Source organism: Pelecanus crispus, chromosome 11 (assembly GCF_030463565.1).
Source record: "Pelecanus crispus isolate bPelCri1 chromosome 11, bPelCri1.pri, whole genome shotgun sequence".
Classification (NCBI taxonomy): Eukaryota; Metazoa; Chordata; class Aves; order Pelecaniformes; family Pelecanidae; genus Pelecanus; species Pelecanus crispus.
Window position 1 is genome coordinate 32,239,385 of NC_134653.1, and position 14,017 is coordinate 32,253,401.

The 14,017-nt window shown below is 45.5% G+C and overlaps 1 protein-coding gene across 1 annotated transcript; it reads right to left on the reverse strand.

Moving 5' to 3' along the window:
- Positions 1–107: 107 nt before the first annotated feature.
- LOC104026403 (calcium release-activated calcium channel protein 1) lies at positions 108–13,037 on the reverse strand. Its single transcript, XM_075719008.1, has 2 exons — positions 12,924–13,037; positions 108–679 (listed from the first exon to the last, which is right to left on the reverse strand). Exons 1-2 carry the CDS (start codon positions 13,035–13,037, stop codon positions 116–118), a joined length of 678 nt encoding a protein of 225 aa, XP_075575123.1. The 3' UTR covers positions 108–115.
- Between the last annotated feature and the right edge of the window lie 980 nt (positions 13,038–14,017).

The window sequence follows — 14,017 nt, forward strand, 5'->3', positions numbered from 1 at the left end:
AACATTTATAATCTCTCTTTAAACAGTAATCAACAGTTGAACCAGCTCATCCACAGGGGAGTCAACATAACAAGGCAGAAGCAGAATACTGGGTTTATTTTCTTTAAGTACAGGTTTACGCAAAATGGGTAACAGCTGAGGAGATAGCATCACCTCTGTGATCCAGCTGATCCTGGAGCCGTGCAAATTCAGCAAGTTCATTCAGTTCTTGAAATTGCCTGTCTGTTTTATGGCTCACCAGTGACCTGTAGAAGTGGACTGCAAACACAATGAAAATCAGTCCAAAGGGAACCATTATAGATGTTGATGCAATGGCTGCTGCCTGTCCTGATGTGATGGTAGAACTGTTGCTCTGGAGTGCGTTATCAGTTTTCTTTAAAGGAAGAAACTTCACCCAACACAGTAGCACCACCTCTGCAAGAAAGAGCAAAGTCCCAATGACAGTAGAAAATGCCCACGCAAGCTCAATGTGCCGATGCATACGCTCATGAGGAGATTCCTTTACAGAGTTGAGATTATGCACATTGCTAACAGCCTCTATATTTGGAAGAATGCAGGTACTTATCATGAGTGCAAAAAGGTGAACTGCAACAAGGACAGTAGTACAGGCACTGAAAGCTATCAAGAGACCTTGAGGGTAGTCGTGTTCTGCGTCTAGCTGAACTTCTACCATAGCCACCTGAAAAGGAAAAAAGAGAGAGATGCAATTACCTACACTGCATGTTATTTGACTATAGATTTAAGTTTAAATCACAAATAGATTTATAGTTTTAAGTTTAAATCACATTTCCGGAAGATCATCTGATCCAAACAAAACAATAGCCTGCATTTAAATTTCTCTTCATGTCAATCCACACCCTTTTCATTAGGACCAAATTCAGGTCTCAGCTATCAAGCAAAGGCCACTATTTTCATACTTACTGTTCTGTTGTAGAGCAAACCATCAGTATGCACAAAAGCTACTAAGAGCACAACCACCTTGCCACCTCCAGCTCATCCCCACAAAACAGCTGCACTTTGTGATCAACACACTTGGACTCTTAGAGTGAAACGTTTCTTCTTTCCTGTGTTATATTGTAGAGGCAGCTTTTGAGCTTTCACTATAGATTATAAATTTTGCTGGGTATTAGGAAATGTTTTGTGTCCCATACATATGTAGAATGAATACCGTATGAAGTCTTTTGACATAAGCATCTATAACATGAAAGCCTGCGAAGGCAGCGGACTGCCTGTCACAACCTTGGTGGTCCTTTCTCCTTGGATATTTGAAGTTCTGAAGAGCAGGAGCCTTTCATTAGAAAGATCACCTTTCCATGGGGCTCTCAGCTATATTCTTTCACCCAAAGTAAGTATTTACGCAGACTCTAGAACACAGATTCAAAACATGAAAGTCTCCACAATGTCCATGGCAGCCAAACAGGCCTGCTTGAGGCTGGAGGAAAGACAAACACTACTCTCCCAGAAAAGATACAGAGTGCTCCCAGACATCACCAGCTACTCTTAGTCTGGAAGCTATATCTAGCCTCCTCTCTGAGCAAGCAGTGCTATCTCACGAAGATGCTCCAAGGTCCAGTCCTCCACTATCGTATGCAGCCATGCCCTTTTATAAACTCAGATCTCCAAGCGTGCCTGTGCTTAAGGAGCAGAAATCAGTGTTAAATAACAGCACTAGGAAACTCATAAACCCAGCTCAAATATTTTTGATAAAGAAAATTAACTAGAATGCCTTTTAACAGTTTTTAAAACTGTCAGGTGGTTTTATACATGTGCAATTGATGAGTGACATTAATCCCAGCAGCTCTCTTGAAAAATAATCTTTCCTGATAAATTTGCCTTTCAGACAAAGCACAGTTCCAAAGAGGGAATAACGCAACAATGTCTCTACGGTTAGTGCTCTTTCTCAAAGGATCTCATTAAACAGACAAAATATGTTTAAAATGCAGAAGAAAAAAAAAAATCTAACAGCAATCTTAAATATAAACACATGTACACCATATAAGGAAGACAGAGAGGCTGCCATTCAGCACAGTTCAGACTGATCCACACCAGCCCTTTCTGCACTTTGGCTGCCCACTCTTGATCCTTCGTTGAAATGACTCAACTTGCTAGCCCAGCAAAAGCTACCCGGGTTAGGAAGTGGTGATCTTCGAGCTTAGCGAGCCGAGCTGTTTCTGCAACACCTCTGATGAACACTGAAGCTGGCACAGGCCCGTGTAACCGAGGAGGAAGCAGTGGTACCAGGACCTCAGACTCTTGGTAGCACTAAGCTATGAGCCTAGCTCGTCTGTAACATACCAGTTTGCACTCAAAAAGACCATGAAACCAGTTCCTACAACACAGTGCCTGAAACAAATTGTCTCTTTTGAGTCCCACTGATGTAAGTTTAGCTCATTACCACGTGCCACTAGTAATGGTTTAGACAGTACTCTGCCAGTAACATGTATTTCAAACACCTCAATTCTCGTCAAGCTGATATGAAGAAACTTTAATAAAGCGCGCGTAATATGGATGCAGGGAGACATAAAAACTAGGACCCAAAGGCAGCTGCAGAAACAGTAAGAACGTGCAAACGTCACTATTTTGCAAGAGCTGAGCCAAGCTATACCTGCTCTGGGATCCCATCTTCTTTGAAATGACTCAAAACGAGTCATTTTGACTCATTCTGTTTCCAGAACCAGCATGTTCCAGGACACCAGAACTCTTAACTGCTAACGCATCAAATACATTAAGCCAACTGAGGGTTTTGCTCAGACATGTTTCAACAGGCATTCAAGGCCATTTGCCAATATTTTAATTCCTTTATTGAAAGCTTTTATCGTCATAAGCCTAACCACCCAGCCAACTAGCAAACAGTTTCCAAGTGTTACAAGAAACTCAACAAGAAATTATATTAATGCATATACAGTTCCTCCTCGAAGATTTAAAAATACCATTTCTCAACTGTGAGGAACTTCACATTTGAGAGGATAAACATTTGGTCGTTAGGTCTTTCTTCTGCAGGATTGCTTGTCAAGTCCCAACGTACTCGTGGGATGTTGGGCTTCCTGTGTTTTTCACAGAACAATTGCAATCCTTCACCACCAAAGATTCATTTTCATACTTATCAAAGTTCGTTCTTGTACATTTTCTGGTGTATGTCTAGATTCAAAACCATCCAGCACAGCAAGACATTTTAATCCTTCATCCCAGTACTTACTACGTTAACATAAACATGACACTAAAGAGCTTCATAAGATGAAAACTTTATTTTCTCCTAAGAACTGATGTATTTAATTTGCCAAATATTGAAGACATTTTATATTTCCATTAATCAATGTTTCTATGTAATAATGATATCAAGCATCTGATTTTGAAGTTCAGTCAGACTCACTTAATTCCAACATACCACCTGTCCTGAAGCTGTTCTTACCATTTCAACAGAGCATCAAGAAGAAATCTTTTCTTTCTGTTCTTAGCCTAGTCTGAGCTAAAAGAAACGCTAAATAATTAACTTCCATCTAAATGTACCTATTTCTGATTTGGCTATAATTATATGCACAAGCAAAACAAAATCTTGCAAGAAACCAGCTTAATTTAAGCAGCATTCAGATACTCAGATAGCTCTGTGCCTAGACAGCCATCAATGGAATCATAGGGAGAACTACCTATTAAAAGGAGACGTCCAGACCAGGAATCCAAGTTTTCCCATGTTAAAAAGACTTCATTTTAACACTGCCTGGGTATTTCCCTTAAAGAGTGACCCCAGGACTACCTACAACCATCATACACTGATGGGATAGCTTAAACCCAAGTTCAAGCTACACAAGCAAGGCTTGAGTTTATATGGCTGACAAATAGATTAACAGAGACCTGCTTTGCAGAGGAAGTTTGTTGGGTAGGTAGGCCCCAAATAATCTCTCAGAAGAAGTCTTCTGAAATCCAGCAAGGCTGTAGCCGTTACTTAAGACTTGTCACAATTTACCCCATGAGCAGGAAGGGTGTAACTTCCTTCAGCTCAAATCATACCATGCAATTCCTTACTGCAATTCCAAGTGTACTCTCTCTATAAAAATAATTGTGGGTAGCATCAACATCACTTGAAAGATAGCTTAAGTACTAGTCTTCGAACATGTGCAAAATAAGCTGGCAGCCAAGCAGCCATACACACTGCCAATTATTCCCAGTTTGGGATGCTAACAAGGTGTGAATACGGCAGAAGCAGGGCAGTCAGCCATCCCAGCCTCGAAGCCTCGTGTACACCTTCACACGGCTGAAACTGCTAGAGGAAGGCCATGCACTAAAGCACCAAGGGGAGGGCAAGCTCCTAAAGGAGACTCCTAAAAAAGACCAGGACATCCCACAGCAGGGGTGCATGCCTGGGCCAGTTTCAGCATCTCTTCCCAACTCAGTCCCTCCCACAGTAGTTTTCATGCCAACCCAGCCCTGATGCTAAACGCCAAGGGAGCCCAGCATTAGGAATGGCACTTGAAGTTAAGTCATATTTGGCTACCCTGCCAACAAGCAATACAACCTCCTCTCCACAGCTGGAACCAAAGGGAAGAGTACTAGCTGCACCAACTGCTGGGCCAGGAAAGATCCTACACCAAAGTGAATAACAGAAATGCTGAAAGGGAGACAATAGCCGCCTGCTCTGAGAGAAAGCATCACAGTTTACCTGCTTGGGAGAATACAGCTGCTGGAAAAATACTTCTATTGATGCTGAAGGGATCACAGCTTTACAGGCTCAGCCCTCCAAAGGATGAGTAAGAGACTCCCACTTTGAACATTCAGGGTATACTTACAAGACAGACACATTAGGTGCAGCTCCACAACACACTAACGACTCTTTGCAGACCACAAGTTCTCCAGCAAGGGAGTTTGATGTTTTTCTAAAACATACCAGTGACAAAATGTGATAGAAGCTACAGGATGTGTGCACAAGAAACAAAAGACACAAGAGGGTTTTTCATGGGTTCACAGACAGGACAGGAAAAAATTACACTGAAGCTAACTAGCTGTACACAGACACCAGTAAGCAAAGAGAAAATGCACTAAGTTGCAGTTGTAACTGACACTGGTGTTAGAAACACCATAAAAGCAGGAGTGGGGAAAGCAAGAAAACACTTCTCTTTCCCATTCATTTGGGATTAAGAGATACTTCAGAACTTACTTCAAATGGACACTTTTGGGGAAGTTGTAGGATGCAGAATGCCTGAAGGATTTCAAAGTCTACTGAAGTTGATGGAAGGTCTCCAGGGGGGCACAGCAAAGCCTCCTTGTGTTCACATCTGGCAGAGTAATTCCAGCTTGACCCATAAGTGAAAAATCAGTTCATGTTTTCTGTCTCCTCAAACTGTCAAGGAAGCTAATTTGGGAACCCTTTTACTGTAAACTAGCAGAAAAACTGCCAACTCTTTTCAATTGCAAGTCTCTGTTCTTTACTTCCTGAGCCAAGCTTGAGCCAGGCACCTAAAACAAAAAGCTCCATTATTCATTATGAGGCCCTGTGCCTGTTTTCAAACAGTGATGCAGAGCATCAGAAGTTCTTCCCTCCTTTGCTTGTGCTGCGATTTCAAAGTGCACAGATCACAACTGCCCTTGTAAGGTAACACTTGCAAAAACAGGGCCCTGATGAGCTCATCTGGCATAATCCAAATCCACACAAAGCCTGAACTCATAGGTACACGCTGATGTTCCACGCAGGAGGATGTTTTCCCGTGTACTCTATTAGGTTCCTCCACTGGTTCAGAAGACAGGCCCCTCAGGGCAGGAACTGTCATTGAGTCTGCACAGTATCCAATACAACAGGTTTCAGCACCTTCTCCTTCACCACTTTCAAAGCTTCTTTGAACACTTGCCACCTGATTTCTACTGTGCAGCTAGCTACCATGCTGCAAGCATCGTGCCTTGCTGCATAATCATAGAATAACGTAGGTTGGAAGACACCTCAAGAGGTCATCTGGTCTAATCCCTGGCTCACAGAAGAGCTAACTTTAACTTCAGATCATCCTACACATATGACTGCCAAGGGCTGTAGTAAATCTGTCAAAGCTGTAAATCTGAAATACAGCTTCTTGACAAAATTAAAGGACTCTTGTGATGTTAGGATGCAGGACTGGAGTTCTCATAAGCCTAAAGAAGGTGGGCATTCAGATGCTTTCAAAGATAACTGAATTTGGGCACGCAATCATGTTAAGCCCTGGATTTCAGTCACAGCAGCCTGAATACTATCATATTGCAAGAAATTTAACAACTTGCCTTCTAGAAGAATCTGCACTTCAATTTTATTTAACGTTTAATATCTTGAAATAAGTTCATTTCACTTACTTGTGTATAATGCTTCCATGTCTTATTAGACCGGAGTGGCTTAAGAGAAGCTCCTGCTTTTAAATGAAAATCAAAATCCTGAATGCTCTGAAGGCTTCTATCCATACAAGAGCACTTACACAGGGCCTCTGATATTGACTCCACCATTTTGCAAGAAGTGAGCTGTGATATGCTAATAAAACAATTTTCACCAGCAATAACAATTAATACAAAGAACCAGTCACATACTTAGCTGCAAATGAAGCTCATATTGCTACTGAAACACAGGATAAGCAACTGTCCTGCTTTGTCACTTGTTTGTTTTTACTACAGCAGTGGGACAGAAATTAACGATTTGCTTAAAATTTTAGCATTATTCCCCAGTTTTATAAGCTACTAGACAGTATGCTGGCTTTACTCGGTTAGTTTTAATTCAAGCATAACGCAAGCTTCAAATTCAATTCCTGTTTTAAGATACGGGTTTCTGAAAGAATTAGTATCCAGGGAAAATAAAAGATTACAGGCAATGATCAGAAGGAAATGAAGAACTGTAGTAAGAGCCACCCATGTAGCAAGTTATATTGACACTCAACACTTTTAACACACAAAAAGGGTAACTCCTCTTTGTTATAATGTATAATAGCAACAGCAGTGAACAGGGTATCTGAGAGCTTTCTGACTTAATCGCAGGCTTACATCTTTTTCAGAATCAGTAGCCACTGCTGTAGAGAAAAGGAAATAAAATGCCTTATCTGAGGTAAATCTGTACTATCTATGAGCTATTAATAGATTACTACTTCTCCTCCCCTTCCCTGCCAAGATGACTCTGAGCTCTGGTTGGCAAGATAGACAGTTTCAAAGCAGGCAGAGCCACAGCTAGTTCAAACTCCTCGCCACTTCTCCACTAGACGCATGGTTTTGGCTAAATACATTCTGTAACCCGGGGGGTTGCAGTCAACAACTACTGACAGCCCTGCAAAGGGATGGCTGTAGATTTGTCTCCCATTTGCCTCCCGTACCTCGCAAGATGCTACCTGACCAGACTAGGGCTCCAACTACAAGTGCTCTCCTGTCCTTTGTACCTGACACATTCAGACAAGAATCACAGAGCAAGAAACCAGTCTTACTAAAAGTTGCTAAGTTTAAATATAGACAATCTGGTAATGACCCATTTAATGGAATACTTTGAGAAGCTCTGGCTCTCAGTATGACCACATTCTTACGATGTCCCCTGCTTAAGCAGTTAGCCACCTTGCAGACTGCAACAAGCAAAACCCCTTCAGAAAGGACAACGTCAGTTTCAAACATCAGTCTTACTAAAGACGCCAACCACCTCTTAATGAACACAAGCCTAGAATTATCTGTATACCCTCGAAAGATTGTTCTCACCTCCTCTTCGCTGGCCACAGCTACCATTCCTAAACAGGAAACCAATTAAGAGGTTAAGACAGTTTTTACACAGTCTAGCATGTCAGGAGTGGCTTAAAAGAAAGCTGCGGTGATCAAACATCACGGCTGCATTTTGTAAGGGTCCATCCACAGTGAGAGGATGATGCAAATCTTACCTGGAGAACAGTATCAGTGCCACATCTTCACCTCGCTGAACACACCAAGGCAAAATTGCAGACAGTTATCACTAAAATATTTTAATCAACACCTATCTGCAGAAATAGTTTCTTACCTTCACTTGTTGCAGCTAGCACTAGACTTGACTACATCTAGTTAGCCATACAGCTACACGTGCAAGTGGCTCTTCATAGCACACGCTACTCTTAGCAGGAAACAAACTCCACGTACGTGGAAGTGGTTTCTACAAGTCTTGAGGTTCGCATCACAAGGTTATTTGAATAACAAATTCCATCCTCCACCCCATTGCTTGCCTATGTGTGGGACCACAGGGGGAAGTCGAGAACGAGATGGGTGTCATGGCATCTCTGGAAATTAGCAATCCTCTGGCTGTCTCCTCAGCTCCCGAGTCAGTCCGTCTCCATTTTCCTAACAATACTATTAACTCCCAGAGACAGAGGCGCAGAGCCAGGCTCTCACAGAGTGTCTGCACCATTCATTAAGAGTTATAAACAACTCACAGAAAGACTCTGTATGAGTCAGAATCAGCCACCGGAAATTAAAAAAGATAAGTCAAAATAATGATCTTATTACTGGTTTTATACAGAAGAGAATGTAAGGATCACTTATCCATTAGTCTAGAATCTTGACTCTGTGGATTATTGTATGTTGCAGAATGGCAAAACACACGAATATTTCCTAAAGCTAACACTGGAATACAAATACGGGATTTAATTTTATTTTGCTAGTAAACATGAAAAGGCAATACCCATATAATCGGAGTAAGTGAGAAGGCAGTATCTCTACAGTGTTACTTACAACAAATCTATTCGATAAATGCAAGGTCAGATTAGACAGCACAGCAGGAAGAAGAAACAGTGGCTCAATATCACATTTACATCCTCCAAACTACAGCAGCCACAAGCAGCCACTCACAGCTGCTGTAGACATGAAACGGTAAGGGCCCTAAGCGTTCCACGCTGCCTGCCGTGCTCGTCTACAGCCTCGAGACAGGGATACTCAAAGGAGCAACAAAATGTTGTTTTCATGACTGGAATAGAAGAAACCCTTTATATGGGGGAAGATTCTTCAGAGCACAGTGCTAACCTGTAAGTGCAATAGCGGTATAAGAAAGTAAGTGGCGGCAGAAGCCGTGAAACCGGGCCTGTTAACGCTTTGCTGCAGGTTACAAGATGCAGCTGTTGCGTGTTATTCTAGCAGCAAGCCAGTTAAATACAGCTAAAACAACTTCTAGAGTATCTGTACAGCACTGACAGCAGCGGGGCCTGAGTTCTACCTAGCATTACTTCAACATCGACTGTTATTATGGAAATCAGTTTCATAAATATTTATCAGTGCAGTCAGTCTTTTACAAAACATGACTGAAGCTGTCTTCAGAAGACCGTATTGGCTATATTTCAAAGGCAAGAGTTGACAGTTCTTTGATGATATTCAATATTTGAAGTGTATATATTACCATCTAGACAACAGTCTAGTCAGCTTGAAACATTGGAGATATTCACAAGAAAAGTGTGCTCTCTGGTAACTGGTGTCTTCCAAATCCTAAATATAACTAAGTCAACCACAGGGGTTGTATAATTTAGATCCCTAATTCAGGCTCAGGTATTTTCACAGAGCTGTTAATCGGTGGATGGGAGGCAATGCTTGAGCTTTCCAGTTTCATGACCGTTGGGATCTAAGAACTTCCCTATGATATTTGCAACTCTGGTATCATGATGTTGTCACACCTACTGCATGATGCATCCCTGATGACAAAATGATGCTAACAAGCCAACTTAATTGTTCAAACAAAAATAACCTACCAGCAGCCTGTCTGCACTGGAGCTCTTGATACTGCTACTGCAGTGTGGCTGAGCTAGTGCTTGCAATATTGGATACCATCTGCAAAATATTTCCAGCATTGAGATAAACTGGATTAAGAAAGAAAGACAGGCATGGAGGGGGAAAGAAATCATACGTCAATATCTGGGCTGTAACACAGAAGTCAGAAATACTCGATGCCTCCACTGGCACACGGAGGGAACCCTCTGTTCTTTCATGGACTACGCATACCCCACAATCTACAATTTCTTTACCTCTAACAGTTTGGGGGATTGATATTACTTGCTGGCCCCATAAATTGGAAAAGCGTACTAAATGCAAGATTGTAAGCTTCATAGATTTCCTCTTAGATGTACGGCACTGGATGATAGCATCCATGGAAACCTGCACAAAGTAAAATGCTCAGGTTTACTCGTGGGAGCTTGGCTTTAACATCAGCTTGCAACCACCAGACCCTGCAACTGTTTCCAAACTTAACACACAGTGGCAAATCTTGATGTGTAGCTCTAAAATAAAACTAACTGTAAAACAGGTTTTTAATCAATCTTCTCCATGGAAGCATAACACTTCTGAGTTTGAAACCTGGCTGAGCATTTCATACTCTACGCATCACTGACCTGCACAATCTCCTCACTTTGGCACGCATCATTTAACCGGGGTATGTGTAAGCAATCTTGAGGGAATAAACTGTGCAAAATGGCTGCATTTATGCACAAAATTAGTCCAAAATAAAGGAACAGTTTAGCAGGAATAAACGTAGCTCACACTAGAGGATGCAAATACTGTTTAATTAAAGAGCAAGGATCAACGGGGCTGGCATGAAAACGAGCACATTCCACTCCTGACAATTCCCATCAATTTGCTGGGTGGTCCTGGATGTGACATTTAGGCTCTTTCTTCCTAGTGTAGATAGGGAAAACAGAGGAACAATGAGGCTTAATTGCTGTTGTAAGCACTAGATTGTACTTTAGCAGCATTTTGTTCAAGTATCAGGTGCCAAAGAATCTGCTGAATTTAGTAAACAATGCATAGGCGTGACAGCAGAAAGAAGGCCCTGTTTTCTAAGGCAGAAGTGCAACTTTAAAAGATAAGCAAAGTTATTCAAAAGAAATCTAAAAATACTTGAAAGTCAGCTCTTCTGAAAATAGGAAGTCTCAGCTAGAGGACTACCTGTCGTAACAAAACCAATGAGATGACAAATTGATTTCCGGCATGATCTTGTTAAAAAAAGAAAAAAAAAAAAAGTGGAATTTTTCGAGAGAGGTAACTTCCAGAAAATTAAAATATGACGAATGTTCACATGTAACATTCCTGGCAACTAGAGATTTTGTTAATCAGAACAAAGTGGCTTTTTTCCTGAAATACCCTAAAAACCATAAATTCAAAAGCAGCCGTTTTCAACTGCAGGACACCCAACTAGAACTTTTCCAGAGAATCACGAAGGAAGTAGAAGCAGCCTCACCTCATACATCCACGGGATTTTGAGAGTCCACGCAGCATGTATTTAGAGAAAAGCCAAAGGGACGTAAGAGATTAAATATGACTTTTAAATAACAGTATTTTTATTTATGCAGATGCAACCTCCCCTAGATGAAAATTTGTAAAAACCAACAGACAGCAGGGTTTTTTCTATGTTCTCTCTCTCAGTGTAAAAGCCTGACTCAAGAAACCACCCTGACAAACTGCTGTGACACTGGAGAACAGGCGTACAGTAAGGAAAACTCATTAGCAGCAGCAGAGTATGAGCTACCAGCCTGATGCATGTTACCCAAGGAGAACCAACTCAAATACGCCGCTGCACTAACACAGTCGCCTGTCAGTCAACCTGAACAGCAGTCCACCACCACCCCTAAAGAGTTGTAGTCTGTTTTTAGCCATTGAAGGAGCACAGTGACATTTATTTGACCGTCAGAAGGCTGCTGCAAACCGGCTGCTATGTTCTCAAACAGCATCCTCTAATTAGAACAATGTCTCTTAAGGGGAACATATCTTACAGCTGAAAACACCTTGTTAAAAGCAGGGCAAAAATCAAAACAAAACAAATCAGAGCTGTACAATTGGGTATTTACAATTATAGACGCACATTTAACACGGATGAATGCAGGGGCTGACTGCAGAGTTAGCAGCGTACTACATTAGAGGACTGGACATATGATGAAGCTTGTAAATGACCATATTTCCATCTATATACAGCTTTCACTTGAGATCATTAGGATTACTGGACTGTGTTTCTATATCAAACCCGAAAGCAAAAAACATACTAATAAGAGAGACGTTTCTAAAACATGCAGAAAACTCCAAAACTAAGCAACACGCAAGATTTCCTTAAAAAAAAATTACATAGAAACCTCGCAACTGCAGATGACTCGATGGATGTGATGAGCCGGGGGGCCACCGTCAACTTTAATCAGTTTTCTCTCTTAATTTATCTAAAACCAGCTCAAGTGCAACACCTGCCTTTGCATCCGTCTGCACACCGTGCCCGGCTGTGGGCTGGGAAGGGGAGTGGGAATGCGAAGTAGGGCAGCCCGGGAAGAGCCCTGGGGCTTTCTCCGCGCCGTGCTCTCGACACCAGAGCGCCAAGCGAAGTCAAACACCGGAAAACAAAACAAAACCAAACCAAAAAAACCCCCACAACCCACGCTAACCTCCACATTTACAGCACCCAACGGTGTCCTCTGCCAGAGCAAGCGGGAGGAATGCCCCGCCAAGTGTGATTTTCGGTATGCCGAGCATCCTCCGCAGGAAAAACGGGCAAAAATTTAAAAATCCCGCACGAGGTATCGGAGCTACTTAGCGGAGACAAAAAGCCGTGAGGCAGCTCTTAACTTGTGGCACGACAGCTCTCCAGAGAACACGAGCCACCGCTGCGCCCTGCCGGGCTCCACCAGCCCCCATCCCGGGGCGGCCCCCGCGCCTCCCCCTCCGGCCCGGCCGCCGCCCGGGAGCGCTGGCCCCGGCCGCCCGGGGGGCTGAGGCCGCGGCGGGCCGGGCGCTGCGGGGAAGAGGCGCCAGGGCCCGCCCCGCTTCCCGCCGCCGCGGCCGCCTCAGGGGCTGCGCTCCTCTCCGCTCCCCCCCGCAGCCGCCAGCCCGAGGGGAGGCAGCGAGCTCCCCGGTCAGAAAAAGGAGAAGCGGCGGCACGGCTCCCCGCACCCAGCTCCCTGCTGCCGGGGAGGCCGCTGGGCCGCCTGCCAGGGCCCCCCGCCCGCCGTGCGAGGCCGGCCGCTCACCATGGCGAAGCCGGAGAGCAGCGCGGAGGTGCGGCTGGAGGCTTTCAGCTTGGCGCGGCTCAGGTAGAGCTTCCGCCAGGACAGCGCCTGCATCGAGTGCTCGTTCAGGCTCATGGGCGGCGGGCGGAGGAGCGGAGCGGGAGGCGCACGGGGGTAGCGGCGGCTCCTTCCGGCGGCAGAGCGAGGGCACCAGCTGCGCTAACACCCCATGGCGCCCGGCGGCGGCTCCTGCCGGTGCTGGGGCCTCGCCTGCCGCCGCGCCGCTGCGAGCCTGCGCGCCGCCGCCCGCCGGGCACCGCCCCGCCGCCGCCTCATTGGGCGGCCCGGCCCGGCCCGGCCCGGCCCCCAGCCCCGCTCCGGCTCCGGCTCGGCCGCTTCCCGGCAGCCCTCGAGGGAGCCTGAGGGCGGGCGGGCGTCGTGCCCCAGAGGCCGCTTCCCGCCGCCACTGTGGTGAGGGGGGGGGGGGGGCTGCGCGCTGAGGGGGGCGCGGCCTCCTCGCTGCCGCCCGCCGGGAGCCGGGAGCCGGGCCTGCCCCTGCCCCTGAGGGCCGCGCGGCCCCGCCGCCCCCCTCGGCGGCTCCGCGGAGGGCGAGCCCCCGCCGCAAGGCCCGGCTGGAGCCCGGGGCGCGGCCTCCGGGTGGCTGCGGCGGCAGCGGGGCGGGTGAGCGGTCTCAGGCCGGAGCGTAGCTGACGGGAATCGGTAGCTTCGCCGCCGGTTTCGTACAGCCCTGCCCGGCGGGGGGTGCCCCGCCGCGCACAGCCGCCCCCTCCGCAGGGCAGGAAGGGGTGCGGGGTGTCCCCCTCCCATCCCCGCTCCTCGCTGCCTTCCCTCGAAACACAACCACAAAGCCATTTCTCAACTACTTCCTTCTTTAGCCTCCCCTCCTAAAAAGCTAATTTAAGCTAATCATTTAATCTATAGCTGTCCTGTGGAGGTGCTGGAGCGTGTCCAGAGAAGGGCAGCGGAGCTGGGGAAGGGTCTGGAGCACAGGGCTGGTGGGGAGCGGCTGAGGGAGCTGGGGGTGTTCAGCCTGGAGAAGAGGAGGCTGAGGGGAGACCTGATCGCTCTACAACTGCCTGACAGGAGGGTGTAGT

Bases quoted from the DNA above. Each gene is read 5' to 3' on its own strand.
- LOC104026403 (XM_075719008.1), bottom strand. From the start codon at position 13,037: ATGAGCCTGAACGAGCACTCGATGCAGGCGCTGTCCTGGCGGAAGCTC. The intron at 680-12,923 runs GTGAGCGGCCGG...TTTCCTTTTCAG, and splicing joins TGCTCTCCGGCTTCGCCATG to GTGGCTATGGTAGAAGTTCA.